Below are 12243 nucleotides of genomic sequence, written 5' to 3' on the forward strand. Positions count from 1 at the left end.
GGAATAAAATTCTATAAGAGGAAAACTATAAATACCATGGACACCAATAAAAGAAGAGTTAGGGATCTAAAAGGCCTGCAGTGAGTTTTAAAAAATCAGAGTCAAAAATTTTTAGCAGGCTGCTACCATGATTTTGGACAACTTATAACTTTGGCCCAACTTCTTAGAGATTCAGAGAAGAAATAGCAATCATGTTCCACCTCATGAGGCAATGAATAAACATGACAAATAAATATGCAGAAAATAAGAGCTAAAAATGCTAAATACGTAAGAAGCAATTTTTGTTTCTACTAAGTATCTTTCATCAGGTGATTTCAAATTAGAGGAGTCTCAGGAGAAAATAATACTGGAAATACAAACAGATTTTTATTTTTGTTGCTTTTATTGAAAAGGTACATTTAAAAAAATACACAGACATTTTACCATTTACAGATTGCAGATATAGATACTCTAAAAGAGTTCACTATTTTGTTGATTTGTACTTCTTGCCCCTGATATCACAAACATCCTAGTCTTGTTGATATCAACTTTGAAAGGGGGGCATGGGAGCATGACCTGCAACATATTCAGTGAACAGAAAGACAAATTGTTCAATTATAAATTTTATATCTTCTGTACATTATTGCATTAGGGAGCCACAAAATTATGTAGCATCATTACAAATGAAAACAGGTTAAAAATGAAGATAATTACGTAGAAATACATGGATTCATTGTCTTCTTGCAGAATGCACAGGAGGTGCCAAAATGTGCAATTTAGGAAGCTCTTTTTGTGTTTGTATATATTTGCTTAGCAACTCAAACCGGTGAGGAAGCTACAAAATAAGTTAGACAAAAATAGCAAACAGGTAGTAATTATAGCTATGTTATATGGCTTTCTATTTTGTTTAAATATCTCCAAATAAAATGTGAAATAAAGAAAATACATTATCTTTTGTTCTCTTACAGAGAAAATTCAAAGCTATTTTGCTTCCTAACATTTACACAGCAACTAAAAATGTTGAAATCAGACAAGAGATACGATCTAGTACTACACAGGATACAACAGTACTTGGGTCTAAAACAGTACACAATCCCTGTCGACGAGAGTACACCAAAAAGAAAACGTGATCCGTTGGTAATATGGTATTCACAAGTAAACACTTGTGTTCTATTTTTCTTCCACAATAGAATATGCCCGGTTGGATTCCAGAGCTATTTACAGACATCTGAGGAAGATCCTAGTTTTCAAGTCTGTCAGGAAAATATTCCATATTGTTTCTAAGCCTGATCATACCCAAAGGAAAATACAGACTGGTTTTCTTTTTCTTTGCTTTCTGACCAATACATTTTCCAACACCCAGATTTCTCAGATACATCAATTAAATGGGGTAGAGTGGGGGAGGGAACAGGGAGACTGTGCTGCTCACATTCGGAAATTATTACATGGGTCCATAAAAGCACTCTTGAATCTAGTGATTTGTTTTTCACTGGAGCTGGGGCTTGAGGTGGTGGGCTGCATTTGGTGGGTAGGTGGGGTACTTACGGCAACACAAAATGCTCAAGTTGCTGAAATCCTTTTGGCTTGGCTTCTGGACTTTCCTACTGGCCTGGATGGTCTTGGGGCTTGTAGATGTCAGTATGGGGCAAACAGGATGGAGGCAGGAGTGGCGCGGATAGGCCCATGTCCTGGCCTCAGGAGAGCTGGAGGGATGGCTGGTGCCTGGAAGAGCGAGGCAGATGGCCGGGGTGGCAGTGACAGCGCAGAGGACACAGCCGCTGCGGCCGCCAGGGGCGAGGAGAGGAAGGCTGGGGCCAAAGGTTTCATCATATCTTTCTGGAATGCAAGTTTTGCCTAATGAGGAAAAAAACCAGGAATGGGATGAGGTTGTTGTTGAATAACAGCACCATAGAGACATCTTAAATGTAAAAAGTCTACTTTCAAAAGTGAAGAAGTGATTATTTTCACCAAGCTGGTTCAGTGTCTTTGGTATTGATATAGCTTTATTTTGAGTTACTCCCATTTCAAGTCTTTCTTTGGTCTCTGATCCTGGGCACTAGGGCAAAGGGCACCTCTCTGAATAGACACAAAGGGGATCAGTAGGAAGAAACAAAACAAAATAAAACATACCTGGAAGTTTCCTGCTTAAGTAATGGATCTCAATTCAAAATTCATACTTGTGTTAAACCATCTTGTGACCTAGTGTGAAGTTTTTTGCTTTTCCTTTTGTTGTTTTGAGAAATACAATCCTTCACTTCACTGTTCTTGGATAAACTACACTTAGATAGGTAACTGGAGTTCAGGCCATTAGGGACCCAGGTAAGAGTAAAAATATAGAATAAAAATGTCAATTTGTTCCTCTCCCTTGCCACTTAATGAGTATTACCTGAAAAATTAGCTAAATTAAGTATCTGTTATTGGGAATGACTGTTAGTGGACTAGAAACTTTCTCTATTTAAAGGGGTCCCAGAGTATAATCTTCCTGTGAAGTAAGAAATCAATCCTTAATTTCTCTCTTTTGCAATCAGGAGGAAATGTGCAAACTGGGTTTGCCTAATGCAGATACCACCAGCTTGCAGCTGCAGTGGAGGCTTTGGAGAAGCTGGAAGGTAAACTCAGCACCACCTCCAGCTGGCCAATCCCCGCTTCATCTCAGACTGAATACCAAGCTGGGCCAGGTCCCAAGGAGAGTGTGAAATCCATCCATCTGGGTATTTATATGACACCTATTGCTGAAGTTCCTAGGTATTTTTGCAAAACACTGAAAACAGTACACGTTGAGAACAGGTAGGATAGGCTATTACCACCCATGCCTGAAAGAATGGAATACAAACACTACCGTCTTGCATACGCTCGCGTGTGTGCTCGCGTGTGCGCACGCGCGCGCGCGCGCGCACACACATCAAGAAACACAAGGATATTAAATTGAATAGATGGATTTTTGTTTTATGAAAGCAACCTCTTTGCCTGGGTTCAACACATTCCAGGATTCTTCAGGCATCACTTGCCCTGTCCTGAGTCTTTGCTTTTGCTTATATACTGAAAAAGGTAGTCTTCTGATAAGGTCTTGGTAAAGAGTAAGGCATTAGTTCCTCTTTAAGTTTGTTCTTTATTTTAAGACAGGGTCTTCCTAAGTTACCAGGCTGATGTTGAATTTGCAATGATACTGCTTCAGGCTCCCGAGTAGCTGGGATTATAGACATGAGCCACCACACCCTGCTAGGCATTAACTCTTTTATTTTTTTAATTTTTAAATTTTATTTGTTCTCATTAGTTGTACATGACAGTAGAGTGCATTTTTGATAGATCATACATAAATAGAGTATAATCTCTCATTTTTCTGATTATACATATTGCAGGATCACATCAGTCACGCAGTCATACATGTACTTGAGGTAATAATGTCTGTTTCACTCTACTATCGTTCCTTCCCCTATATCCCTTCCCTCTCCTTCACTCCCCTCAACCTAATATAAAGTAACTGGCATTAACTCTTAAAGAGGTTCAGTTTCTCTTTCCTAAGGGAGCTTACTTCTTGTCCTGTGGCAGGAACTAAGCAGTTCATTCTATAATTTCTGTCTATGAGGGTTGTTTAAATTCACAGCCTTTAGGTTGGGGGTGTACTTTATGGTAGAGCATATGCTTACCATGTGTGAGGTCCTAGGTCCAATCCTTGGAATGGTCAAGATAAAACAGATAAATTCATAACCTTCCCATGACCACTGGTCCCTAGGCCCTCCTTATAGCCCCTGCCCAACCCAGCAAGACTGCCCTCCCCAAACGGGTGAGCAGATGAGGTAAACTTACTGCTAAGATGCTTGGACTCCGCTGGAGTTTGTTGTAAGGGCTGTATTTCGGCTTCAGTGGTTTCCCAGCAACTCGATCTTTATGCCTCCGGCTAGAAATGTGCTGAAAAATGTTTGATGCATAAGCTAAATCCATGAAAGATACATTTCCTACACAGAGGTTGCTGGTTTCTCCATTCCAGCTCTGAGTTCATCCTTCCAATGGTTTGGGTAATATCTTTACCACTTTCTTTCAGACCTGCTTCCCCTCCCATGGTTCTCTATAACTTTCTCCTTTTCATCTTCTGTTCTCTATAGGCCTTATCGATTTTTCCTGGTGTTTTCACTGTTACTGAAGAATCAACCTTCCTACGTAGGCTTTGGGGACTTGGAAGACTTACCAGAGGCTTCTGCTGGACTGTAAGCTCTATGTGGTTTTTATGCCCATCCTTCTATCCCTAACATCTAGGTTGGAACCTGACATATAGTAATGGTAGATGCTCAATTATTGGATACTGACTTCTTCTTCCACAGAGCACTTCTATGTTGCAAAAGTTATACATCCTATAAAGATTAGTAAAATTAACTGTGAGCACAGTGAGAAACATTCTGTAGATGAGGAGATAGAGATAGTCAAGTAGTAATGCCAAAGAACTGCGTACACTAGTTTCATTACCTGTTTGAGTTGAATTTCTGAGTTAACATGAACGTCACAGATTTCACAATGAAATGTCTTGTTCTGTAGTCCTGATCCCTTACTGCCATTCTGCATCTTTAATCTTGATCCAGGTCGAGGATAGGACTTAATTGGACCAGCTCCATTACGTGCCTCAACCATGGTCTTGTGTTTAGATCCTAAAATAGAAAGAGGCATATATTAAATAGCTTTTTAAGAATTGTAGGAAGCAAACTCATTCTCTCTGTCTTTCTCTCTCTCTCTCTTTTTGTTACTTTTTTTCTGTCTTCATCTTCATCTTCTTCTTCTTCATTTGGTACTGGGGATTGCACTCAGGGGCTTTTTATCACTGAGTTCTATCACCAGTTTTTATTTTGAGATAGGGCCACACTAGTTGCTGAGGCTGGTCCCAAACTTGTGATCCTCCTGCCTCAGCCTTCTGAGTTGCTGGAAATATAGGCATATGCCACCATGCCTGGCAAGAAGCTCTTTATTTTCTTATCCTTGAGAAGGTTATCTTCAGGCTGAAGTTCTCAGTGCCTTTTTAGGATCATTTTTAATACTACTAATAAATTCAATATGTTTTCATTATAAAAAATGGGAAAACATGAGTATAGAATAAAATATCTGAAATACAGAGAAGTTTGAGAAAATAAAGATTACCAAGAGTTTCACCACCTACAGGTAATTACTGTTATTGTTTTCTGTTTGTTTGTTTTTGCTATGCTAACAAATGTATATTTTCAGAATTTGGATTTACTAATTAAATATCCTGAAAATTTTGAATATCAAATCACGTATGTATTTTCTAATCATTACATTTTAACAATTAACATGTTCTATCATATTTGGTTACTATAATTTATTCAGTATTTCCTTACTGATAAACTTTTATTTCCATTTTTTTCTCTTATAAGTGTGTGGCAGTGAATATTGTATGTAACTTTTTGTCTTCTTCTCTGTCACCTCATCAAAACTGAGTTATGGAAAGTATTTGATGCTTTTGAGGAAATAAAGAAAAGAATGAGTTTTATCTTCAAACTGTTTTTGCTTTGCTATTTCTAAAGACATTATGATCATACTTTTAAAAATCATTCCTTTGAACTCAAATGGTAGAGAAGACATTACTTACACTTCATACCTGAATAACAGGTGTGATATTCTGATGGGAAAAGTTGGGTTTTGTTATAAACATTATTTAAATTCAAAAGATAGCTGCTAACCTGTGTTGTGTGCCTCTAGCTGTGATAGGGAGTTCACGGCCACTTTGCATAGTGAACAATAGAGCAGTTTTTTGGCTTTTTCTTCTTCTGATTCAGCAACAGACCCTGGTGCTCCATTTGTGCTCTTGGAGGGCGAAGTAGCTACCCCAGGTGGCAGGGCAGTTGTGCCAGATTTGAGGAGAAATGAGCCACCTTCAGAGCCTGAGGGCTGACTGGAACTGTTGGCCTTCAACTTTCCTTTATCTTCTAAGGGAAACACAGGAGTTATTAAAGATCCAAACATCATGCAAATATATTAAATCATCAAGGAATTAAAAACAGAAAACTGATTTCTGTATCAAATAGAAAACTCTTTCTATATATACGTAGTTTTTACTCTACTGCAGATTTGAGTTCATAGAGCTTGATCTAAACAGAATTCCATGCCACTGGTTTCCATATTAGGTCACCCCAAGATCATGATGACTTCTCAGAAAATCAGTTTGCTCTCCCCTTAAAAAAAAGCATCTTTCTGTCTGATTTCCTGGCATTGTTAGTTATGTTCCAGGGAAGTCTTCAATATATAACGACATCAGCTACCCTCTAATATGATTACATGATATGATAGCTACAGGAAAGAAGTCAGTAGGCAATGTTAGTCTAATTTGACTACTCATGTTTTAATTATGACAGAATATAAAGCTAAAATTGAATTTGTATACCAAGTTAAATTTTTAACTTTGAGTTGTGAAGTAGAGGAGAGGGAAGAAACATGGTTAATTCTGGTCATGATTAGTTAAGTTTTTGCTCTTTGGCAATGCAATATATCCAAAACACAAGAGACAAGGTTCCATTCATTGTGCTTATTAATTATTGCCAGTCTAAAAAAATTTTTTTAAATAATGAAATTAACCCTAAGCACAATATGAAGATTAGTCAACTCATTTAAAGACATCTTGGCATTTAGATCACGTAGCTACTAAATGGTTATAATCCTCAAGGCCCATGTGCACGCCATGAAGGGTCAAAGTGACTTTAATAGTTATCTATCTCCTCAGTGTTCATTTGCTATTCAAGACAGACTTTGTTCAGTGACTCCTTTGGGAAAGAAATGAGTTTTGTAGGCAATAACAAAAGCTGGTACTCAGAAAATATCTATAGATATGCTGATTAACTCTCATTAAAAGAAAAAGGGAATTAAAACTGTAAAAACATTTGTTAATTGCCCTAGCTAATTCAGAGCTGTACACCATTGGCTTAAAATGACCAAAAGGAAACCTTTCCAAGTATCTAGGGAATGACAACCAAGTTTGTGTTTCTGTTTTTGGTATAAAGTTCTGTGTATGGTTTGTGGATCAGCAGTTGAATTCCATTTTTTTCCCTGAGTTGGATCCATCCATCCATGTCAAGACCAACATAGTAAGGGTGCTACAGAGGGATTAGATATCTGAGTGTTGTTTAGAATAAATGAGTGCTGAGATCTTTCCTTATCTTTGAGTTTTGCTTTCCATATTTCCTTTAAGCAAGTATATTAAAACTTCAGATGATATGAAGTATCTACGTGGAAAAGGTCTTACTTAGACTTCTATAAGCTGACCTCAATAGTATGAGAGAAGGAAATAAAATCATTCTTCCTAATTGGTAATAGTGAGTAAATTAGCCTGGAGATTATTTTAGATTTGTAACTCTTTCATCTATAAGGACCTCTCAGATTAAATTTGCAATCTTACAGAACTCATAAAGCAGAAAAATAATTCAGTATTTTTCATATTTTCCCCTTTGGAATTACTCAGTTTCTTGTGATGGAAACTTAAGTTATTGCACACCAAAATCTTTCCTTGCTTCAAGCATTTCATTTGGTGTTTCATTTAAATTTGACCTGAAAGAATTTGACCTATTTTAGTCATTTACTCACACATTCCCTCACATTACCCTTTTAAAGTTCCTTATATTAATGTCCCTCATATACCCTTATATTTGTGTAGAACTTTATACTTCATAAAGTGCTATTAATCACATTATCTTATGATCTCTCAAAACAAATTAGAATAGGCATGGCTAAAAATGGTTTTTCTTATTTTTAAGATGAGGAAACTGAAGTTCATCAAGGTCAAATAATGTAGAAGGCAGTATGAATAAGCATGCTGTTTTCTCTAACTGATGGTCATGTGGTGACTAATTGTTCTGCACTGAGGGGCGGGGCTTAATATATTAGTATTACGAAAGCACATGACAATCACTGTAGATGTGAAATAACTATCGCTTTTACAATTGCCACTTAATTTTAAAGCATATTTCCCTTAACTGAAAATAGCTGTTCAGTTGAACAATCACTGATTTGGGTGATATTGAGATGTATAAAATTGTTTTTCTCTATATCCCTATTTATTTAAGAAAAATTAAACAGATACCCTTTCTTATAACTTCTTTATAAAAGGGGTAATTTATTCATTAACAAAGCATGTTAGCATTATGACAATTGCTGACAATGTGCCAGACACAGAAGAGAAGAGTAAGCAAACTATTACAGACTAAGAAAGTTATTGTTTAGGAGGGGAAATGAGATAGCCATTCAGAGACCTCTAATTTATGATAGAAACTAGTAAGAGGCATGAGAGAGTGGAGCAGAAAATGATTACTTCTGCTTGGGAAGAAAAGGACATTTTTCATTAAGGAAGCAGCATTTCAAAGGTTTTGAAGGTCAGATTTAGATAAGCATAGAATAGGGTTGAAAAGAAAGGGAAGACAGGAGTGGCTAGAAGCAAAAATGTGAAGACATGCTTAGAGGCTCCAATCTCAGGGCTAACTTGGTGAACACCTGGAAGTGGAGCATACAGCTGGCACTAAGTAGGGGAACTATTACTATAAAGTCCAAATGAGCCAAAAGGCAGAGAGTATCTCAGGTCTATTAAAATAGAGTTGAGGATATATAATATAGACTAAGGACTGACGTTTCCCTTTAAAAGTATGTTGAGAGAGTTAGTGTGCTTAACATTTACATGATCTAAAATTTAGATAAATAATGTTTTGATTGTTTTCCACCAGGTAGGTTGGAGTCTTAATTTCAGAGTATTAAGGAAAATTTTTGACTTTGGAAATGTATAAATGGTTTCAAAATATTCAGAGAATTCTGTTTTTGGATTGATACCAACTAGTCAGTAAAACAGATCCTAACATCAGGAAAGTCACTCATGCTGTTATATATTTAAATTGTGGCATTCTTTCTGGATATGTAAACTTATAAACTTCAAAGCCTAATTTTTAAATTTCTCCTCTCAATGACTTGATATTTTGATCAAAATCCACTGTTATTTTTCTTTCCTTGCTGACTTGTTTAAAGTCTCCTTATTTTGTGTATTTGAAAGTTCAATTAATGTACTGTTTACTTCTGTTTCTTTTAATAAAGATGCATGTCATCTGGAACTTCTAGTTATTATGAATTCCATTTTCAAGTATTCCCTCACCTAATGTTAATTAGCAGGTCTTCTGTCTTAATTATTTCCTGATTACTCAAACACCTTTTTAAAGGTTTTATTCTACAGGACTTTAAAGCAAGATTTGCTTAACTACATCAGAATTGCCCTTTGTAACAAAACCCCAAAATTTATGCATGCAAGTGGATATATTTCTGTAAAGTGCCCTCCTTATGAGGTTTGACATTAATTCACTTATTTTTCAAATTTAAAGACATTTGGAAATGCTTCCATTTGGGACTGTTTTATCATATGCAGTTAATAAACCACTTGAAGAAAATCAGTCTTAAATTTTTGTTATCCTTACTTCTTACTTCAAAAGCTTTACTCAAATTAATCCACCTTATTCATCAAATGTAGCACCATATTTCTCAAGCAGTACTTAGAGGACTAATAACTCATATAGAAGATAAAAAGAATGTGCCAGAGGTTTTGGAGGCAGTTTTAAGAAACTGATCTTATTGGTAGATGGAAGTCAGGTCCATATATAGGTATTAATTTTTAAAATGATCAAAATAATATTCTACTACAATGCAGGTCTTACATTTTGAATCAGAACTTGAAAGTCATATCATATTTTCAATATTCTATTTACAAGGTTTAATTTTATTAATGTAATAAGCTTTGTGTTCACTAAAAATTTAGAAAATAAAGACAGACAAAAAGTTTAAAAAATTAAAATCACCTATGATTCTATTGTAACTTGTTATTATCTCATTAATTTTTTTTGCATACTCTGTGAGGCAGAAACTGTTACTACCCATACTTTTAATTTTTCCTGAGGTATAGTCTATATACTGTAAAGTACCTAATTTAATTTAATTTTAAATTTTTCATTGTTGTTGTTTTGTGATGCTGGGGATCAAACCCAGGGCCTCATACATTCTAGGCAAGTGCTTTGCCACTGGACTACAGCTATAGCCTTTAAAAAGTATTTTAAATTTGTTTGTTTCATTTTGTTTTCTGAAGTGCTGGGGATCAAACTCAGGGCTTTGTGTACATGAGGCAAGTGCTCTATCACTGAGCTGCATCCCAGGATCAGTAATAAATTGTAATGAATTTTTACATATGTAAACACAACACATATCAAGATATAGAATGTTCCCACCACCCCAAAAGGTTTATTTGAACTCCTAATCACTTGATAACTCCCCAAACCACCATTTTCACCTCTGTCAACTTAGATCAGTTTTAATTGCTTTTAAACCTCATACAATGAGTTGCTCAATTTCTATTCTTTTGTGTTTGGCTTAGTTCATACATTACCAGCGAATTCATCCATGCTATTCATATAGAAGTTTTTTTTCATTGCTTGATAAAACTGCATTGAATGATTATTCCACAATTTATCTATTTTGGTATTGATGAACATTGAGAATGTTTTCAGTTTTTTGCTATTTTGAATAATGCTATTAGGAATATTCTAATGTATGCTCTTTGGTAGACATAGATACTTACTTATATTAAGTATATATACATAGTAGAATCACTGGACCACAAGATATTCATGTATTTACTTTTAGTAGATTCTGAAAACAGTTTTCAAAATGGTTGTATCAATTTATATTTCTATCAGCAATGTATGAGAATTCTAATTGTTCCATGTCCTCTCCAGTACTTGGTGCTTTTGATTTCAGGTACCTGGTGGAAATGTGATAGTGTTTTATTGTGGTTTTAATTTCTGTTTCCCGAATGACTGATGATATTGAGAACCTTTTTACGATTTTATTAGTCAATTATTTATTTCTTTTGGAAGCATTTGATTAAATCTTTTGCCTTTTTTGGGAGGTGGGGTTGGGGGAGTACTGGGGATTGAACCCAAGTATGGTCAATCACTGAGCTATACACCCTGCCCTTTTAAAAAAGATTTTTCATTTTGAGACAGGGACTCACTAAGTTGCTGAGGTTGACCTTGAATTTGTGATCCTCCTCCTGCCCCAGCCTCCTGAGTAGATGAAATTATAGGTTTGCACTACCATGCCCAGCTAGAAGACAACATTTAGAAAGTAAAAAGTAAGCTCCAATCTGGGAGAAAATTCATATCTGATAAAGGACACCTGTTCAGACTATATATATGTATAAAGCAATCTTATAAGTCAGTAATTTTAAAAAACTGACAACAGCATAAAAAATATAGAAAGCCAGGTGCCAGGGTACCCACTTGTAATCCTAGCTACTCAGGAGGCTGAAGCAGGATTCCAAGTCGAGGCCAGCTAGGCAACAAAGCACGACCTTGTCTCAAAATAAACATTTTTTTTAAAAAAAGGCTGGGAATGTAGCTCAGTGAAAGAGCACCCAAATTATTAAAAAACAAAAAATAAATACTTAAATAGATTTTTCAAATTGTCCAGTTATTCAATTAATAAACAGCAGACCATAAATTTGAGCACATTTTCTGAAGCCTGAGCCAGTGCTCTTATTGCTCTTCAGTTTTGAGGACTGTTATCCTAAGAATGCTCAATCTTAGGAATACCGTCTTGAATGTTTGATATTATTATTTTTTTTTAATTTATTTGTAGATGTACACAATGCCTTTATTTTATTTATTTATTTTTAATGTGATGCTGTGGATGGAACCCAGTGCCTTATATGTGCTAGGCAAGTCCTCTATTACTGAGCCACAATCCTAGCCACTGACATTATTGAGTAAAGCTGAGTGAATGGTAACACCTTTGTATATTTAAGTTATATGATGCCACTGAAAACAGCATGTGTTGGGCAAATTTGCTGAGAACTAGATAAATAAATCTGCTTTAATACTCTCTCTTCTTCTACTTCTTTTTTTTGGTACTATAGATTTAACCCAGGGGTGCTCTACCAGTGAGCCACATCCTCAGCACTTTTTGCTTTTTATTTGAGACAGGGTCCCACTAAGTTGCTTAGGGCCTCACTGAGTTGCTGAGGTTGGCCTTGAACTTGTGATCCTCCTATCTCAGCCTCTCAAATCACTGGGATTATAGTGGTGAGCCACCATGCCTGGCTTAATACCTTGTCTTTAAAGGTTGTCTAGGAGACCAGAATACACTAAATCTAAATATGTCTCTTTTGACTTAGGGATTATTTTGAAGAACAGTTGCCACTGTGGAAGCTCTGAGATCAGAGTAGGAATTACCATTTTGTAAGGGAAG

The 12243-nt window shown here is 35.9% G+C and overlaps 1 protein-coding gene across 6 annotated transcripts in view; it reads right to left on the bottom strand.

The window, feature by feature from the left end:
• Positions 1 to 370: 370 nt before the first annotated feature.
• The window catches only part of Znf385b (zinc finger protein 385B), a 373034-nt gene continuing 361161 nt past the window's right edge, over positions 371 to 12243 (bottom strand). For 5 of the 6 annotated variants that reach the window (XM_047545050.1, XM_047545048.1, XM_047545047.1 and 2 more), the window contains 4 exons: positions 5664 to 5909; positions 4441 to 4619; positions 3787 to 3888; positions 371 to 1833 (listed from right to left, as the gene is read on the bottom strand). In XM_047545050.1, the coding sequence (XP_047401006.1) occupies positions 1615 to 1833; positions 3787 to 3888; positions 4441 to 4619; positions 5664 to 5909 (746 nt within the window). In that variant the 3' untranslated portion in view covers positions 371 to 1614. The remainder of the gene's footprint in view (positions 1834 to 3786; positions 3889 to 4440; positions 4620 to 5663; positions 5910 to 12243) is intronic. The other variant, XM_047545046.1, reaches the window with a different exon arrangement.

The sequence above is a fragment of the Sciurus carolinensis genome, chromosome 3, assembly GCF_902686445.1.
Source record: "Sciurus carolinensis chromosome 3, mSciCar1.2, whole genome shotgun sequence".
Classification (NCBI taxonomy): Eukaryota; Metazoa; Chordata; class Mammalia; order Rodentia; family Sciuridae; genus Sciurus; species Sciurus carolinensis.